The sequence below is a fragment of the Delphinus delphis genome, chromosome 15 (assembly GCF_949987515.2).
Source record: "Delphinus delphis chromosome 15, mDelDel1.2, whole genome shotgun sequence".
In the NCBI taxonomy this organism is placed as follows: domain Eukaryota; kingdom Metazoa; phylum Chordata; class Mammalia; order Artiodactyla; family Delphinidae; genus Delphinus; species Delphinus delphis.
Window position 1 is genome coordinate 65,055,686 of NC_082697.1, and position 20,601 is coordinate 65,076,286.

Here is a 20,601-nt window from a genome sequence, read left to right on the forward strand (position 1 = left end):
TTTATTGATCTTTGCTATTGTTTCCTTCATTTCTTTTCATTTATTTCTGATCTGATCTTTATGATTTCTTTCCTTCTGCTAACTTTGGGGCTTTTTTGTTCTTCTTTCTCTAATTGCTTTAGGTGTAAGGTTAGGTTGTTTACTTGAGATGTTTCTTGCTTCTTGAGGTAGGATTGTATTGCTATAAAATTCCCTCTTAGAACTGCTTTTGCTGCATCCCATAGGTTTTGGGTCATCGTGTTTTCATTTTCATTTGTTTCTAGATATTTTTTGATTTCCTCTTTGATTTCTTCAGTGATCTCTTGGTTATTTAGTAGTGTATTGTTTAGCCTCCATGTGTTTGTATTTTTTACGTTTTTTTTTCCTGTAATTGATATCTAGGCTCATAGCATTGTGGCTGAAAAAGATACTTGATACAATTTCAATTTTCTTAAATTTACCAAGGCTTGATTTGTGACCCAAGATATGATCTATCCTGGAGAATGTTCCATGAGCACTTGAGAAGAAAGTGTATTGTGTTGTTTTTGGATGGAATGTCCTATAAATATCAATTAAGCCCATCTTGTTTTTTTGTTTGTTTGTTTGTTTGTTTTGCGGTACACGGGCCTGTCACTTTGTGGCCTCTCCCATTGCGGAGCACAGGCTCCAGACGCGCAGGCTCAGCGGCCATGGCTCACGGGCCCAGCTGCCCTGTGGCATGTGGGATCTTCCCGGACCGGGGCATGAACTCGGGTCCCCTGCGTTGGCAGGTGGACTCTCAACCACTGCGCCACCAGGGAAGCCCAAGTCCATCTTGTTTAATGTGTCATTTAAAGCTTGTGTTTTCTTATTTATTTTCATTTTGGATGATCTGTCCATTGGTGAAAGTGAGGTGTTAAAGTCCCCTACTATTATTGTGTTACTGTTGATTTCCCCTTTTATGGCTGTTAGCATTTGCCTTATGTATTGAAGTGCTCCTATGCTGGGTGCATAAATATTTACAATTGTTACATCTTCTTCTTGGATTGGTCCCTTGATCATTATGTAGTGTCCTTCTTCGTCTCTTGTAATCATCTTTATTTTAAAGTCTATTTTGTCTGATATGAGAATTGGTACTCCAGTTTTCTTTTGATTTCCCTTTGCATGGAATATCTTTTGCCATCCCCTCACTTTCAGTCTGTATGTGTCCCTAGGTCTGAAGTGGGTCTCTTGTAGACAGCATATATACAGGTCTTGTTTTTGTATGCGTTCAGCCAGTCTATGTCTTTTGCTCAGAGCATTTAATCTATTTACATTTAAGGTAATTATCAATGTGTATGTTCCTTTTACCATTTTCTTAATTGTTTTGGGTTTGTTATTGTAGGTCTTTCCCTTCTCTTTTACTTCTCTCTTCCTGCCTAGAGAAGTTCCTTTAGCATTTGTTGTAAAGCTGGTTTGGTGGTGCTGAATGCTCTTAGCTTTTGCTTGTTTGTAAAGGTTTTAATTTCTGCGTCGAATCTGAATGAGATCCTTGCTGGGTAGAGTAATCTTGGTTGTAGGTTTTTCCCTTTCATCACTTTAAATATGTCCTGCCACTCCCTCTGGCTTGCAGAGTTTCTGCTGAAAGATCAGCTGTTAACCTTATGGGGATTCTGTTTTATATTATTTGTTGCTTTTCCCTTGCTGCTTTTAATATGTTTTCTTTGTATTTAATTTTTGATAGTTTGATTATATGTGTTTTGGCATGTTTCTCCTTGGATTTATCCTGTATGGGACTCTCTGTGCTTCCTGGACTTGATTAACTATTTCCTTTTCCATATTAGGGAAGTTTTCAACTATAATCTCTTCAAATATTTTCTCAATCCCTTTCTTTTTCTCTTCTTCTTCTGTGACCCCTATAATTCGCATGTTGGTGCGTTTAATATTGTCCCAGAGTCTCTGAGACTGTCCTCAATTCTTTAAATTCTTTTCTCTTTACTCTGCTCTGTGGTAGTTATTTCCACTATTTTGTCTTCCAGGTTAGTTATCCGTTCTTCTGCCTCAGTTATTCTGCTATTGATTCCTTCTAGAGAATTTTTAATTTCATTTATTGTGTTTTCCATCATTGTTTGTTTGCTCTTTAGTTCTTCTAGGTCCTTGTTAAACCTTTCTTGTATTTGTCCATATTATTTCCAAGATTTTGGGTCACCTTTACTATCATTACTCTGAATTCTTTTTTAGGTAGACTGTCTATTTCCTCTTCATTTGTTTGGTCTGGTGGGTTTTTATCTTGCTCCTTCATCTGCTGTGTGTCTCTCTCTTCTCATTTTGCTTAGCTTACTGTGTTTGGGGGTCTCCTTTTCACAGGCTGCAGGTTCATAGTTCCTGTTGTTTTTGGTGTCTGATCTCAGTGGATAAGGTTGGTTCAGTGGCTTGTGTAGGCCTCCTTGTGGAGGGGACTGGTGCCTGTGTTCTGGTGGATGAGGCTGGATCTTGTCTTTCTGGTGGGCAGGACCACGTTTGGTGGTGTGTTTTGGGGTGTCTATGAACTTACTGTGATTTTAGGCAGCGTCTCTGCTAATGGTGGGGTGTGTCCCTGTCTTGCTAGTTGTTTGGCACAGGGTGTCCAGCACTGGAACTTACTGGTCGTTGAGTGGAGCTGGGTCTTAGCGTTGAGATGGAGATCTCTGGGAGAGCTTTCGCATTTTGATGTTACGTGGAGCCGGGAGGTCTCTGGTCGTCTAATGTCCCGAACTCGGCTCTCCCACCTCAGAGGCTCAGGCCGGACACCCAGCCAGAACACCAAGACCCTGTCAGACACACGGCTTTAGTCCTGGGTAGCTTCTCAATGGCAGTAGTTTTGCTGGTGATCCAAATAGGGCTGGTTTTCCTTGCAATGTCTGAAGCAAGGCCTAGAGTGACACCCCATTGTGTGTGGCTGTCGCAGGCAGGACGTGGGGGTAGGCATCGCTCCTGGCCGCGGTTTATATTTTATGTAGAGAAAGTGCCTCCTTGGTTCTCCCGTGCCAAGGCACTGTGAACAGGACTCTGCATGTCAGGGTGAGGGGTGGTGGACATCAGTACATGGCCACCTAGGACAGACCTCACAGACTGTGCCGCCATCCTCGGGTAATGCATGGCCTTTGACCCCACTGACAAACTCAGTCCAGTGCCTCTCCACTGAAGCAGTCAAAAAACACAGGACCACCATGGGCTAGAATAGGGATCTGTAAACCACGGCCCATGTAGCCCACAACCTGTTGTGAATAAAGTTTTATCGGAACCCAGCCACACCCCTCTGTTTACACATTGTCAATGACTGCCTTCCAGCTACAACAGCAGAGTTGAGTAGTTGTGGTGGCTGTATGGCCCTGTATAGAAAACGTTTGCCCACCTCTTGAATATTCATACCTGATTTGAATGGAGAGCTTTGAAGGGCAGGCATTGCTCTAAACACTGTAAGCAAACCACCCCGTTTAGTGCTCACAATGAGTGAGATACTGTTTTGCTCTCCAGTTTTACAGAAGAGAAGACTGAGGCCAAGGTGTTTCTTCAAGACTAGAGTAAGATGGGCAAACTCAGATTGAGACTAGGTTTAACGTAACCCAGTAATTCCCTGTTCCTTGTGTAATCTAGGTTTCCCTTATTGTAACTGTGATTGCAAACTATGGGCAGGGTTGCCTTTTTAAAAATATCGAAGTTTTATTGAAGATGTGTTTTTCATTTTGCTTTACAGCTTCAGTCAATAATTAAGAAAGTAATTGCACACTTCCATGATTTCTCAGTTCTTTTTTCAGTGGTAAGTAACTTTCCTTAACTATCTTTGGAAATTTGTATCTGACTCAGAGGTTCCTTTAGTGTCTCAATAATTTTTTCATGGTGTCCTAGACCAAGAGAAATACTTAACAGTTCCGTTTTTTATTAAAAAACACTAGTAAGGTTTAAACAATTTAAATATTCATGTCATGACAACTTAAGCAGCACTTGAGAAAATAATACACATAGACTGATAGAAAAATATTGTCTTTATTTCATTCATTACTTACTATGGGATATGTGCACCTACTGGGTATCACACAACTTCTCAAACCTTGGAATCAAATTGGACATCCTCTTCCTCATTGATTTTTGCATGGTACCTGCTTTTTATCACACAATAATCTAATGTTGAAACTATGATATACATCAAGCTAATAGTTGTCTCAGTGTCTGACAGAGTTGAGATTTATTATATTTCCCTCAAAAATTTAAAATAGCCCGTGACACCCTTCTCATTTGCTGCAGTGCCCTGGTCACATACCAATCTAGGTGATTCTCTGTGTAGTAACACTCTCTGCCCTGCCCTCAACTTTCCTTTTCCCTCTTCCTGCTTCCATTTCCGGTACTCTCACAGACTGTAAGCTTTTGTTTATTTAATGATAAAGGCTGTTATTTATTGGACTTTTGCCACGCCCCAAGCACTGTGCTAGAACTTTTTTTTTTTCTTTAATTTTTATTGAAATATAGTTGATTTACAATGTTGTGTTAGTTTCGGGTATACAGTAAGGTGATTCAGTTATACGTATATATAAATATATATCCTTTTTTTACATTCTCTTCCATTATAGGTTATTACAAGATACTGAGTATAGTTCCCTGTGCTATACAGTAGGTCTTTGTTGGTTATGTATTTTATATATAGTAGTGTGTATATTTTAATCCCAAACTCCTAATTTATCCCTCTCACCTACTCTCCTTTGGTAACCATAAGTTTCTATGTCTGTGAGTCTATTTCTGTTTCGTAAATAAGTTCATTTGTATCCTTTTTTTAGATTTTACATACAAGCAATATCCTATGATATTTGTCTTTCTCTGTCTGGCTTACTTCACTTAGTATGATAATCTCTAGGTCCATCCACGTTGTTGCAAATGGCATTATTTCGTTCTTTTTTATGGCTGAGTAATATTCCTGTGTGTGTGTGTGTGTGTGTGTGTGTGTACATATATACATACGCACCACATCTTATTTATCCATTCATCTGTCAATGGACACTTAGGTTGCTTCCACATCTTGGCTGTTGTAGATAGTGCTGCTATTGGGGTACATGTATCTTTTCGAATTATGTTTTTCTCTGGATATATGCCCAGGAGTGGAATTGATGGATCATATGGTAGCTTTGTTTTTAGTTTTTTAAGGAACCCCCATACTCTTCTCCATAGTGTCTGTACCAATTTACATTCCCACCAGCACTGTAGGAGGGTTCCGTTTTCTCCACACCCTCTTCAGCGTTTATTATTTGTAGACTTTTTGATTATGGCCATTCTTTTGGGTGTGAGGTGATACATCATTGTAGTTTTGATTTCTAATTCTCTAATAATTAACAATGTTGAGCATCTTTTCATGTGCCTTTTGGCCATCTGTACATGTTCTTTGGAGAAATGTCATTTTAGATCTTCTGCTTACTTTTTGATTGGGTTGATTTTTTGATACTGAGCTGTATGAGCTGTTTTGTATATTTTGAAGATTAATTCCTTGTTAGTCACGTCATTTGCAAATATTTTCTCCCATTCTGTAGGTTGTCTTTTTGTTTTGTTTATTGTTTCCTTTGCTATGCAAAAGCTTTTTAAGTTTAATTAGGTTCCATTTGTTTATTTTTGTTTTTATTTCCATTACTCTAGGAGACAGATCCAAAAAGATATTGTTGCAATTTATGTCAAAGAGTGTCTTACCTACGTTTTCCTCTAGAAGTGTTACAGTATCTGGTCTTACGTTTAGGTCTTTAATCTGTTTTGAGTTTATTTTTGTGTATGGTGTTAGAGAATGTTCTAATTTCATTCTTTTGCATGTAGCTGTCCAGTTTTCCCAACACCACTTATTGAAGAGACTGTCTTTTTTCCATTGTATATCCTTGCCTCCTTTTTTGTAGATTAATTGACCATATGTGTGTGGGTTTATCTCTGGGATTTCTATCCTGTTCCATTGATCTGTATTTCGGTTTTTGTGCCAGTACCATACTGACTTGATTACTGTAGCTTTGTAGTGTAGTCTGAAGTCAGGGAGCCTGATTCCTCCACCTCCGTTTTTCTTTCTCAAGATTGCTTTGGATATTCGGGTCTTTTGTATTTCCATACAAATTAAAAATTTTTTTTCCAGTTCTGTGAAAAATGCAGTTGGTAATTTCATAGGGATTGCATTGACTCTGTAGGTTTCCTTGGGTAATATAGTTGTTTTGACAACATTGATTCTTCCAATCCAAGAACATGGTATATATCTTTCCATTTGTTTGTGTCTTTTTTATTTCTTTCATCAGCATCTTGAAGTTTTTGGAGTACAGGTCTTTTGCCTGCTTAGGTAAGTTTATTCCTAGGCATTTTATTCTTTTTGATGCAGTGGTAAATGGGATTGTTGCCTTAGTTTCTCTTTCTGACCTTTCATTGTTAGTGTATAGAAATGCAACAGATCCCTATGTATTAATTTAGTATCCTGCAACTTTACCGAATTCATTGATGAGCAATCTCTAGTAGTTTTCCAGTAGTGACTTTGGGGTTTTCTATGTATAGTATCATGTCATCTGCAAACAGTGACAGTTTTACTTCTTCTTTTCCAATTTGGGTTCCTTTTGTTTCTTTTCCTTCTCTGATTGCTGTGGCTAGGACTTCCAAAACTATGTTGAGTAAAAGTGGTGAGAGTGGACATCCTTGTCTTGTTCCTGACCTTAGAGGAAATGCTTTCAGCTTTTCGCCATTGAGTATTGATGTGAGCTGTGGGTTTGTCATATGTGGCATTTATTATGTTGAGGTAGGTCCCCTCTATACGCACTTTCTGGAGAGTTTTTATCATAAATGGATGTTGAATTTTATCAAAAGCTTTTTCTGCATCTATCGAGATGATCATAGTGGTTTTTATTCAATTTATTAATGTGGTGTATCACACTGATTGACTTGTGGATATTGAAAAATCCTTGCATCCTTGGGATAATGACCCCATTTGTTCATGGTGTATGATCTTTTTAATGTATTGTTGGATTCAGTTTGCTAGTATTCAGTATTTTGTTGGATTTTTGCATCTATGTTCATCAGTGATATTGGCCTGTAATTTTCTTTTTGATGGTATCTTTGTCTGATTTTGGTATCAGGGTGATGGTGGCCTCAGAGAATGAGTTAATTTTTTGGAATAGTCTATTAACTCCTCTCTAAATGTTTGATAGAATTTGCCTGTGAAGCCATCTGGTCCTGGACTTTTGTTTGTTGGGAGTTTCTTAATCACAGATCAGTTTTAGTACTTGTGATTGGTCTGTTTTATATTTTCTATTTCTTATTGGTTCACTCTTAGGAGATCGTACCTTTCTAAGAATTTTTCCATTTCTTCTAGATTGTCTGTTTTGTTGGCATATAGTTGCTTGTAGTAGTCTCTTACGGTTCTTTGTATTTCTGTGGTATCAGTTGTAACTTCTTTTTCATGTCTGCTTTTACTGATTTGGGCCCTCTCCCATTTTTTCTTGATGAGTCTGGCTAAAGGTTTATCAATTTTGTTTATCTTTTCAAAGAACCAGCTTTTAGTTTTGTTGATCTTTTCTATTGACTTTACATGGATTGCCTCAGATCATTTTCAGAACACCACTGGGAAGGCACGAGTAGTAATGAGTCCCACTTTACAGATGAGGAAACTGATGCTGGAAGAGGTGGAGTAACTTGCTTAAGGTCACACAGCCACTGAATGAGGAGTCAGGTTGCAGAAGCTGCTCTGAACAACTCTGACTCTTCTTTCTCTGTTCCTCTATACCTTCATTAAAAGATTGGAGCCTCCTTTGCCTTCTGCTACCAAGAAGAGCTTATTCTCATCTAAAGGTTGCCCAGATGATTTGCCAAAATGTTAACTGGTCCCAGCCCTGGTCCTTGGGCATGTGCAATTTGTTTTAATAGTAATAGTTTTAAAATCCTCAGAGTTCTGTACTTGCTTTCATGTGAGTCCTGATCAGAGCTGCCTCAGAAAGATGAACAACTCTTCCTCTGTTTTGCCCTTCAAAGGAAAAGTAACCCACAAATTCCTTCCAGTAACTTGTGTAAATTGCAGGTAGAGTGCTTTTATTATTTTTTTTAGGAAAAATTTCTGCCATTTCTGGACATGTTCCAAAAAGAGAGTGTGCGGGTGGAGGTTTGCAAATGCATCATGGAAGTTTTTATCAAGTAAGTGTAACATGATGTAATCAGAAACTTCAATTCCAGCTGCCCTTGTGAAGCCTGTTGCTAAGAAATCAATTTATGCATTTTGAGGGCCTGTGATGTAGTGATGTATTTATACCTAAAATAACATTGAGAGAAAAACCACATTAAAAGGAGAAGTCATGATAAAAGTTTATAATTAGCTTAAGAAGACAAAGTAATAAATGTTAACAGAGCCTGACCATCACCCATATCTCACTCCTGTGATTTGGGAAGGAGCAATCTATTGATGTACTATTTAGGAAGTGTCATTTTAAAAGATAAAGTCATTCTTCTCAAGATACCGGAGCTAGAAAGGTTTCTATTGTTAATGTGTAGATTTGTGATCAGTTTTCAACTTAGTTCCTTTCATTTTATTGATTAAGTCTGTTTTCCCAAAACTGCCAACTGCTGATGGTACATGAAATACTTTCAGGTGGTACATGGAAGAGAGATTTTTATTTTTATGTTAAAACGTGTATTTATTTTAAAGTATGTTAGATAATATATAACTAGTTTAATCAGTGACTTCAAATGTATTATTCTTTAGGACAAGGTTAAGTTAAAAGTTCAAGTCCCTTTAAATATTAAGTATGTAGATGTGATTAAAAAAATATCTCAAGGTGGAACTGAAGTAACCAGAGTTTGGAAAATTGAGTTAGAAGTTGCTGGAATGTATGTTTTAAGCTTTCCTTGTATTACCTTTCCAGAAGGTTAATTCCATATGCTTGAAACAAGTATACCTACTTTACTTACATAAAGATTTATTGGGACTTCCCTGATGGTCCAGTGGGTAAGATTCCACGCTTCCAATTTAGGGGACCCAGGTTCAATACCTGGTCAGGGAACTAGATCCTGCATGCTGCAACTAAAGATCCCGAATGCCGCAGTGAAGATCCTGCGTGCCACAACTAAGGCCCGATGCAGCCTAATAGATAGATAGATAGATAGATAAATAAATATTAAAAAGAGAGAGAGAGAGACTCCATGCTTCCACTGTAGGGGGTGTAGTTTCCATCCCTGCTTGGGGAACTAAGATCCCATATGGCGCGTGGTGCGGCCAGAAAAAAAAAAAGATTTGTTATAAGAGCGTGTCCTTTTATGTTATTTGAGAAACCAAATTAAGAATTTTGCCTGGCACTTAACACAGTTATGGACAGGTTGTTGGACAGCTTTAGAAGTTCAAGAAACACGGTAAGAAAACAGATTTGCCCTTTGTCTGGCTTAGGAAATGTATCAGTTTTACCATGATTTTGTAGTTAGGAGAAGTTATGATATGTTAGAAGAGGAAACTTGTTATTTAAAGGAGAATTAAGAGAAAACTAGATCATTGCCCATTGCTGGTGATCTGGGTCATGTTAAATGCCAACCAGATAATTTACTGCTTCTCACATATGTATCGTAGATGAGAACTAAATCTGTGCTTTCTGTGGTCTCAGTGGACATGGCTTTTACTGTTATCTCTAAATGTCTTCTAGGCATCAGCAAGAGCCCACTAAGGACCCCGTCATTCTGAACGCCCTTTTGCACATTTGCAAGACCATGCATGACTCTGTGAAGTAAGCTATGTTTAAGGCTGAAACGAGCCTGGATTGGGTCTTAATGCCACATAATAGTACATTAGGGAATTACTGCTTCAAGCTGCCACTGTGAATAACATTATTTTATGGAGTCTATTAAGATACATGTTAACAAGGACATTCCAGTCCAGGGGAGAAGGGAGGCTGAGCTGAGGGTAACCTTCCTGAGAAAATGAGATGGCAAATGTTTTTACAAAGGGATTTCTATTGGGAGGAAAAGGCTGGTTTCATCCAAGTGAACTCATACTCCATGTCTCCTGGAGATTTCTGAGAGCAGCAGATAGTATTATAATGAGTTCACTCATCCAGTAACATAGCCTTTAAGTTTTTTTCTCAATATTAGCCAATTATTTAAAATTCAAATAAAATTGTGTATATTCCTTATATGAAGGACTTTAGTTTGTTGAGTATACTTGAGGGTCAGACCTACCCGTGGGCCTTACCTTTGGGTCAAAAGCCAAATTATCTCCTTTGCTTTCTAGCTTTATTTGTCTTATCTTTTTTTCTTTTTTATTACATGTTTCCATTTGACTGTGCTTGAGGCAGTTCCTGCTTATTTGTGGCAGAAAGTTTGGTCCCCAAAGAATTTTTAAACATAGCAGCTTGATTCACAGGAAAATGTTACAAGAAATGAGAAAATTGTTTTGGAACTTAACCATCAACAAAGATGAATTGTATTTCTTTTTTTTTTCCCCCCCTGAATTTTAGAATCTTTATTTCATGACTTTGTGCTTTCAACTTCACAAGTAGTTTTCAAAATCAAAATATCCAGAGTTTTTATAATAAATGGAACTGATAGACGTTAGTTGCACAAAAATAGAAATAAAGGCACAAAAAACATTTAGAAAGGTACTTGTATTAGTAGGCCATTGGCTTTTGGCCTAAGCGAAATAGAAGATGTATTTCTCTTATGAGAAGTGTGAAGCCAAAAGGTGGGGGTGGGGTAGCTCTGCTTTAGAACATCATCTAGGAGCCCAGGTTTCTTGTCTTACTGCTCTGCTATCCCTCCGGGGTGTTGTCCTTGCTTCCTGGTGGAGGTGACTTACCTCAACCTTGTCCATGTTGCAGCTGGCAGGCATTGGAGGACAGCACCCTCCTTTTAGGGACACAACTTGGGAGGCTCGTACATCACTCGCATTCACATCCTATTGGCCAGAACTGTCGTGTGACTACTCCTAGCTACAAAGGAGTTTGGGAAATGTAGTCTCAAATAATGAAGGGGACACTGCATATTGGAGGACAGTATGCAGTCTTTGCCAATACAGACTTGTTTTCCCTTAGAACAAACCAATAAACAGGAGCCTTGGTCTTTGGCTCTTAAAATTTTTTAAAATAAATTTGGAGAACTATTTATAAACCTTTACATGTATTATCAAAACTATAAGGACTTGACATTTTTTCATTTATATTCATACTAAATTTGCTATTAAACAGAAGCACCTGAGATCTGTGATTTACTTTAAACTGTATCTCCAAAATAAGGTAGATTGATGGATGGAGAGAGTAATGGAGAGTTATGTGATAAAGCAAATATTGTAAAATGATAGTAGTAGGGTGTATTGGGGTTCACTGTATAATTTCAACTTTGCTACATGTTTAAACTTTTTATAGTAAAACGTTGAATGAAATTTCTCTGAAATACAAAATTTGAAGTTGGACCTTGCTATCCAAATTCCAAAGAAGAGAGTTACCTTCTCTTTTGCTGTTGGTAAATATATCTTGAGAACAGCATCTTTGAGAGAAATTAGAAACACATTTAAATTATGTTAATTTAGATTACATATTTTCATCAAAAGAAACACATACATGGAAGTTTTTTAAATCTAGAAAATGCAAAATGTTCTTGCCTGTTAAGTTGCTTACTTCTAATACTTTTTTTTCCTTTGGAAACTTTAATTTATCACCTCAATGTTAATTATGTACAATTATTGATTTTAGTGCACTCACTCTTGAGGATGAGAAAAGAATGCTGGCATATTTGATTAATGGATTTATAAAAATGGTAAGTATTGGGGAAGAAGTTTCAGTGCACTTGGAAATGTGATGTAATTGTTTATCGTTCCTCTGGTGAAAGCAGTTAACATTATGTTCCCTGGTGCTTTTCATTTTTATTGAGATAAGATGAAATTAGAAAACAACTTAATATTAGCCAGCACTCCCCTGGGGGCAAGGAGAGCCAAGACAAACTGGCTTAAGGAAAAAATTAAAAGGGGAGGGTGGGCGGAGACTTGCTGGCTGATGGGACATAAAGTCCAGGAAGAGACCTCTCAGGAGGAGCAGCTGGACCTGGGGTCTCTGTGGTGTTGCTAGGACCTGCCATGTGTGTGTCCTTGGCTCGTGGCTCCTCTCTCTTGGCGTCCTTCCCAGGCAGGCTCACTCCCCATAAGAGCTCCGGGTTTTCATTCCTTCCAGCTCTGCAGCCCAGCCGGAAGGGCTCCAGCAGAAGTCCTGGGGCTGAGTCTCCTTGGATTAATTTGGGTCACCAGCTCATCTCTGAGCAAATTGCTGCTGTGAGAAAGAATGAACACGCTGATCGGCCAGGCTAGGGAGACAGGCATACCTGGGCACCCGAATCACGTGGACCAGGAGTGGGAGAAGGGGCTGCCTTTTTTTTTTCTTTTTAGTAAAGCCAGTTTAAATTTTTTCTTTTCTTTTTTTTTATTATTTTTTTTGGCCGTGCTGTGCGGCTTGTGGGATCTCAGTTCCCTGACCAGGGATGGAACCTGGGCCACGGCAGTGAAAGCACAGGATCCTAAGGCCCAGGCCACCAGGGAACTCCCTGGAGAAGGGGCTTCCTGAAGCACCTGATATGCTGCTCATCAGATGCTGGTGAAAACAATTTGGGGGTCAGGTCGGGGGGGAGAAATGCCAAGTGTTCACTCTCCATTCGTCCTAGTTACCCAGTGCTGTATAACAACTCAGCGCAAACTTAGTGGCTTAAAATAACAGTGTTTTATTAATTCTTACAATTCTGTGGGTTGGCTGGATAACCAGGCCGCTCTGTATGATGTCAGAGGTGTGGCAGAACTGGGGCTGGAGGATCCAGGACAGCCTTGAGCACGTGTCTGGGGTCTTGGTGGTGGCTGTTGGCTGGGGTGGCTTATTTCTCGGCCACGTGACCTCTTTCTGTCCATCATTCTCTCATCATTCACTCATCTCAGTGAGCTCTTGTGTGGTGAGGGCGAAATCAGAAGCTGCAGGGCCTTTGGAGGTTCAGAAATCACACAGTGATCTGTGCTGCTTCCTGCTTCATTCTGTTGGTCAAAGCAAGTCCCAGGGCCAGCCCTCTGGAAGCGGGGGAAAGCAGACTCCACCTTTGGATGGGAAGAGTCTACAGGGACACTGCGAAGGGACAAGCAGAGCAGGAGGCGTTGTTGCAGGCTTCTTTGGGAATAACCCACCAGTCCATCCCCGCCAGAACAACCTTTGCCTTAATTCTCAGGGCACAAATCTAAAATACCCACTGCTGCCAGTATCTGCTGTTGGAATAGAAGAGTCGAGACAAAAGCTGACTGAGATGAAAGTAACTAGATCGCTTTGAAAATCACCTTGAAAATGTGACTCATTCAACAACAGGGGTCAATTTAACTATGGGTAAAATACCGATTTTGATGAAAATTCAGGATTAGCCTTTTTATGTATTGAATACCTATGACTGTTACCAGGTGCCTCTCTTGTTCCCTTGAGTTATATGCTGATCACGTGGTATTTATCCTTTTATGGGTTTATCTGAAAGCCACCAAGTTATAATGGAAAAGAATATGAGGAAATAAGATGTGAAACCTGATAGCTATAATGGAAATTGTGACATTAAACCTCCTCCAGACAAAAATGATTGCTATAGCAGTAAAGTTTGTCCTGTCAACCAGCTGTTCATAAGTGTGAAGAAATAGGAGTAGAGGGGATTTTTAATGGTGGAAAAACATCCATCTATGGCTCTAGCAGCCACCAGTGAGCTGCCGAGGTTGGAATCCCCTTCAGGAAGCAGAAAGGTTTGGCCCTTATGAGGGAACCCCTCTGACAAATGGCTCCCAATCACCAAATCTGTGTTCTGTGAAAAGGCCACAGCTGACAAACAAAATTCCATCATTTCCTTTCCAGTGGTTTCCTTCTAGCCTGGGAAATCCTCTTTACATTATGAGATTCTGTTTTATACCCTTTGGTCTTTTTATGTCCTACAACAATGCCAATGTCATGAAGATGAGGTGGTAATAGTAACGTTTCCGCTCTCTGCTGGGTGAAGTAATGTGAAGTCTAGTTAGAGTATATTCCAGTGCACGGATGTGTGTGTTTGCTTACATACGACTGAGATAGCCACCATTTATGGCTGTGGGATTTCTGGTGACTTGTCATCACAGCGCCTCCCCTGCCCCCACAAGCTCAGGCAAAAGCTTTCCAATTGTGTGCTCACAATGGAGATAACATCGTTGGTGTCTTTCTCCTTGACTCTAGGTGTCCTTTGGCCGCGATTTTGAACAACAGCTGAGTTTTTACGTTGAGGCCAGGTCGATGTTTTGCAATCTGGAACCTGTTCTTGTGCAATTGATTCATGTAAGGATTTTCATTCATTCATGTGTTCTCTCAATACATATTTGTTGATCACTGAGCCACGCACCAATTTTAATCTGGGATTCTTCTGGCCCCATATTGCTTCTGTTCCCAAGGCATGAAAGGTGTTTTCTCAAAGGTTAATAAAATCTGCAACTTTGCTTAAGCCTTTGAGTGGTTTTATTGGCCTCTTTTTCTCTGAAACTTGGATATTCTCATTCCTGCGTGCCAACAGCAAAGAGTTAAGTGAGTTGCATTGATTATTTAGTTATAGAAATACTAACCTCATTAGAATTCCTTGTTGCCTAATCAGAGTCCCAGCTTTCTTGGATCATGGTGCCTTTCAGTAACTTTTCATGGTGCCCTTAGGCCAAAAGGAAGAAATAACAGTTCTGTTTATTAAGAAATTAGGTTCAAACAACTGAAGAATTTGTGCCCTAACAACTTGACAGCCCTCTGAACCAACAGTATACATAAATTGAAAGAAAAATAATGTATTTTCATTCCATTCTTAAATCATCATAATTACTTACTAATAAAGTATATGCATCTGTTGAATACTGCACAACTTCTTAAACCTTGGAATCAGGTGGGACACCACTACTTTATCTCCCATTCCAGATAGATTTTTTTTTCCCCACATTAATTTTTGCACAGTGCTTTTTATCAGAGCATCTGCTAAAAACCCAATTTTGCAAAGATATGAAATGACTGCAAGGAATGTGCCATGGTCTGTGAGCTCCCTCACACTAGTGCTTTGCATAGTGTTCAACCACTGAGCCTTGCTGTGGTTGTCCAAAAAATGTGGTGCCCCTGTGATTTTGCTGCAACACCCTGGGGTGTCATTGTACATAGTTTGGGAACCATAGGTCCAAACTTTTTATATTTGTGTAAAGATTCCCTAAGGTCCTTGAATTGCTTCGTGTAAATTCAAGGAAAGCAGCCTTTTTATGTATTTGTCTGCTGGTTATCAGATTTCGTAGCATTACTAAGCTTCAGACCTAAATATGAGGATTTATAAGGATTAAATATAAGACTTATGAGGATGAAATGAGCTAGGAATGTGCAGCTCCTAGAACAGCACCTGCTTTTCTATAAGTGATGATGCAGCTGCGGTTATACTGTTCTTACGGTTATCCTTAGTGTTGCAGAGCTACTTTGTATGGTCTGCGTCCGGTTTTAGAGGTTTCTGTTAAGATCTCTAAGATCTTAAGCTTAGTGTGGGGGATTTCTGGAAATGAAGTAAGCGAACCCTAGCTATTCATTAAGCCAGAAAATGGTCATTTATTACGCCGGTTGATAGGCATGACTTAACTCAGCGAGCGTCCCTTGGAGATGTTTGCTGAAGCCGAGATCGAATCTGGCCTGATGACCCCTTTGCCATTTCGGGGTTTGGTGCTAACTAGTCTTGGTTCTGGTTAGCTTGCTCTCATTGACTTGTATGCAGTTAATGTCCAAATCTCTCTGGAAGATGTTAATCTGAATCAGCCATCATTTCATTCCCATTTCTGTTTTACTGATTAATCTAGAGTGTGAACCGGTTGGCAATGGAAACAAGAAAAGTAATGAAAGGAAATCATTCCAGAAAGACGGCTGCATTTGTCCGGGTATGTTCTAAAGATAAGACTCACAGACTTTGAACTCCAGTGGGCTGTTTCTTTTGCAAGTTTCTGAATTGCTATTCCCAGAAAAAGATTAAGGCTGGTTTAGTATTGATTTTCTGGATTTTTCCTTGCATATCTCTGACTGACCCCTTTTCTTAATGTTTTCAAAAGAAATGATCAAAGGAGTCTGAATTTGATACATGTTATGGGGAGGGGGTTGAGAAATGGATTTGCAGTTTTGTGTGCCAGCTGAGCTATCTCTGGCTTGTGCCTGTAACTGGAAGGCCTAGTACCTTTTTTCCCTCTTGATAAATTCCCAACTTTGAAAGAAATTTGCTTCTTGAGTATGCTGCTCAAAATATTATCAAAGCGATGCATATCCATGCTTTAAAAATAAAATCATACTAAAAAGATTACAGTGAAAAATAAGCACCCCGGCCCTGCCCTTTCTCACCATGTACCTCTCTCCTCAGCGTCAACCACCTCAAATCTCCTCAGCGTCAACCACCTCAAGCTCTTTGTAGCAACTTCTTCTTCAGATTACCTATGTTTTTTTAACTAATTGGTTTTAACAGCTGCTTCTTTAACTTATCAATATTAGGTGTTATCTGTTTACTTCCTGCGACGATGGATGAGGATTTATTTTTCATACACCATTACTCTCCTTGGTTGCCCCTCCCCCTCCTCCCAAAGAGGCAAATACAGCAGAAGCAAGGGGGAGAAATGGGGGTTCCTAATGGGGAGATTAATTATTTTAGCGTGTTTACTTGAAAATATATGGTGGATGAAAACAAGAGTATTAACCCATTGTGATGGCATTCCCATGTAACCTGCTGTTTCTCCCCTTCCTTCTAGGCCTGCGTTGCCTACTGCTTCATTACCATTCCCTCCCTGGTGGGAATCTTCACCCGCCTCAACCTCTACCTGCATTCTGGTCAGGTGGCCTTGGCCAACCAGTGCCTCTCCCAAGGTGAGCCCATCCCTCACTCTCTCCTCTCCTCTGCTCTCAGACAATTCCTGGCTCCTTAGGAAAGCGGACTCAGCAGTGCGTGGATATGTGTGTGAGTGTGTAGAGAGAATCCTTTAAGGAGGAAAGAAAGAAAGAAGTGATCAACAAGTGATGAGTTTTAAATCTGTTTCTTTAGTAGGAAGCACCTCGGACACACATTTATAGAGTCAGACAGATTACAGAGCATGGGTAATTTCCTGTAAGGACCTTCCTGAATCTGTATCAGGCAGGCCAGGTCAGGTGGCTCAGACATCCGTAGAGAGTGTTAGAAGTTAGGACTGCTTATTCACAGCAGATTCAAGTTTATTTGTTGTTTTCAATGTTCATTTGTTTAAAACCCCAGAGATACAGGAGTAGAGTCTAATCAGTAGAGAATGAAGACTCTCTACAGCTTGCTATTAGGTATAAAAATTCTGCCCAAGACCCGTTTCTGTACGAGGTACAGAGCTCTCCTGGAACCAGGATCGTGCGAGTGGTTTATTTAGGAGGTGATCCCAGTGAGTGTCCGTAGGGTGACGGGGAGGGGAGACTGGGAAGGGAAGGACGCCAGCAAAGGGTGCAATGGTGGGTGGGTTAGCGCTGTGGGAAGCTGCGGTCCTTCCCACTGAGGCCTCGGTGTCACCAAAGTCTTCAAACATGATTGCTATCCAGGAACCTTTTCAAACTCTGCTTGGTTTTGCTATAGACTCCTGGGCGCTCTAGTAGCCTCCCAGTGCATTTGGAATTAAACCAGACGCCTTGGCTGAAGTCCCTACGTGGTCTGGTGCCTTCCGGCCTTCTGTCCTCATCTTACACCACGCTTTAGCCACACCGGCTTTTTACTGTTCTTTGAAAATACTAAGCTGTCTTCCAGTTCAGAGCCTTTGCACTTGCTGTTCCCTTCTTCTAGAATGATCTCACCCCCAGATATTTGCATCTTTTTAAATTACTAGGCCAGAGATGAGAATCAAGCCTCACCTCCTGCAGGGTCCTTTCCTGTACCCTCTAGCTAAAGTAGCCGCACCTCCCCAGTCACGCTGTGCCATCCTCCTCTTGTCCTCACTGCATTTACCTTGTTCTGATGCTTCCTTACTGTGTGTGTTTGTTTACTTACTGTCTGGACACCCTCTTTCCCCACGAGGACTGCAAGTCCCACAGGAGCAGATATGTCCTCATTATTTGTCAGTAAACATGGACCTTTCTCCTAGTGCCTGCTTTGGTAAGGATGATGGGTTTGCAGGAAACAGAACAAAAACTAACAGCCACTGCCAAAACCCCAGTGATGTGCAAACTGAAGATTAGATTCGCTTAATTAATTAGATTAAATTAATGTTAGGAAATTTTAAATCTTATAAACCGGTTCCCTCTTAAAAAGGTCAGGAGTAGTAGACCCACATGGGGATCCCTGAGTTTGGCGTCACCTGTGACATTAGGAATGGGTTGTGAGCTGCAGATACCAGAGCTGTGAGCCGCACGTGGAGGCCCCGCAAGCCTAGATCTTTCTTCTCCCAACTTGCTTCATGCTATTTTATGTTTTCAAAAAAGAAAAACAAATTCTTAAGCTAAATAAAGATTTGCTGCTCCCAAGAACTGTTGGAGGAGAGCTGGGAATGACAGTTTCCCTGCTGGGATGCCCTCGGTCCACACCCAGAGATAAGTAGCATCAGAGCAGACTGGTACCCGGGTGTGGGCAGTCAGCGCCCCCTGTGTTAGAGCTCTGGACTCCTCCTCTACCTCCCCTGCACTTTAAGCTGCAGCAGGGCGGGCAGGAGTGTGGAGTCCACGTCATGCTTAATAATTTTTTTTTCATGCTTAATAATTTATCTGATGATTTTGCTCAAGTCTCTAAGCGCTGTGGTGCTACACTGTAAAAGGCTGTTGTTGTTTTTCTGAAAGCCACATGCAGCAATTCTGGCCAAAATAAATCATACATTCAATTACTGAGAACGGGAAGGCTAAATATAAATTAAATGAAGCTTGTGGAAGTGGGCCACTTTGGTTTGTTTGCCTCCTTAAACACCCCCCCCTCAGCTGGTTATAAAACATCCCCTCCCCGCTATTCATCTGTTTTTTTTTTAGAAGATGTTGGGGGTAGGAGTTTATTAATTAATTAATTTACTTTTGCTGTGTTGGGTCTTCGTTTCTGTGCGAGGGCTTTCTCTAGTTGTGGCAAGCGGGGGCCACTCTTCATTGCGGTGTGCGGGCCTCTCTCTATCGCGGCCTCTCTTGTTGCGGAGCACAGGCTCCAGACGTGCAGGCTCAGTAGTTGTGGCTCACGGGCCCAGTTGCTCCGTGCCATATGGGATCCTCCCAGACCAGGGCTCGAACCCGTGTCCCCTGCACTAGCAGGCAGATTCTCAACCACTGCGCCACCAGGGAAGCCCTCCCGCTATTCATTTTCTAGCCTCCCTTGATCCAGCCTTGGCTGTATCTTCTTTATCAGGCTGTGGCTTTGCCAGGACTGACTCAGCCCAACAAGTAAACTCCCATTGAACTCTCAGCCAGGCCACCGTGGAATGCTGACGAAGGCTTATTATGGGGAGGCCCAGTTCTGGTCCTTTGGACACACTGGTTCAGCATGTAGACTGGATCATGCGGGGATTTGGTCTAGGGTCACCCATTGCCCCAGATATTTAGGAGAAATGAAGGACTTGCAAATCAGTTGTTTGATCAAGTGCTTCTGACCTAGATGTGGCCCAGAGATGCCTGTTCACTGTCACTGGATAGCTCCTTGCCCTTGTTTGTCAGTGGTTCTTTCTGGAAGGTTACCACCAGGTCACAGCAAGAGCAGATTCTTTCCCCTTTATTTTTATCTTGGTTCCTTTATCTTTACAGTTTCTAACCGCAGAAAGGAGGATGTTTTACAATGGAAGTAATGTTAAAGGTGGGTCTTGAAAGAAGAGCATTTGTTTATCAGGAAAGGGCTATGGGGAAGGGGAGAAGGAATAGTTGGCCTTCCAGGTAGAGGAGATGGCCTGAGCAAAGGCATGGATGTGTGAGATTACATGACGTGTTAGGGATAAGGCCCTAATGAATGGTAAGTTTCAAGTCTTCTGAATGCAGTGGTCCCAATTCTGATTCTGCTACTTGTGAGTTGGATGCCCTTGGACAAATTGGCCATATGGTGCCTCAGCTTTTCCATCTCTAAAGTGGAGATGATGGCAATGGTTCCTATCTGTGGTGGATTAAATGAGATAACATACTTGGAGCACTCGGCCCACTGGCGCACAGTAGCGACTCAGTAAATATTAACTTAGTATAACCGTCTCTCAAAAGGTGAAAGTATGCCTTGGAGTTTAGGAGCTAACTGTAGACAGTGCAGCTCTGCAGTCTCAGAGTTCTGAAAGCCAATTCTCATACGCAGAACCTTGGAAAATCTGCAGGAACGCTGATCTTCAGTTCAAGATAAACCTGCTGAATTATCCTGAAAATAACAGATCTGCAGTTCCTCCGAAGATGAAACAATAGTGAGAACAATTAAAGCAAAATAGTGGTAAAAAGAACGGTTTTTGTTCTTATCATTAATAATAGTGCTTTTCCCTCCTACAGAATTCTTTCCCCCTCCTTTTATTTGAAAATTTTTTCTTCTTCCAGTTTTATTGAGATATGATATACAGTGCTGTATAAGTTTAAGGTGTACAGCATAATGATTTGACTTACATACAGCATGAACTGATTATCACAATAAGTTTAGTGAACGTCCATCATCTCATATAGGTACAAAGTTAAAGAAATTTTAAGAAGTACCTTTTCCTTGTGATGA

At 40.6% G+C, this 20,601-nt stretch overlaps 1 protein-coding gene across 3 annotated transcripts in view; it reads left to right on the plus strand.

The window, feature by feature from the left end:
• The window catches only part of VPS35L (VPS35 endosomal protein sorting factor like), a 128,832-nt gene that overhangs the window by 71,051 nt on the left and 37,180 nt on the right, over positions 1-20,601 (plus strand). For all 3 annotated transcript variants that reach the window (XM_060031838.1, XM_060031837.1, XM_060031839.1), the window contains 7 exons: positions 3,674-3,736; positions 8,018-8,103; positions 9,597-9,677; positions 11,637-11,700; positions 14,151-14,249; positions 15,776-15,853; positions 16,706-16,820. In XM_060031838.1, the coding sequence (XP_059887821.1) occupies positions 3,674-3,736; positions 8,018-8,103; positions 9,597-9,677; positions 11,637-11,700; positions 14,151-14,249; positions 15,776-15,853; positions 16,706-16,820 (586 nt within the window). The remainder of the gene's footprint in view (positions 1-3,673; positions 3,737-8,017; positions 8,104-9,596; positions 9,678-11,636; positions 11,701-14,150; positions 14,250-15,775; positions 15,854-16,705; positions 16,821-20,601) is intronic.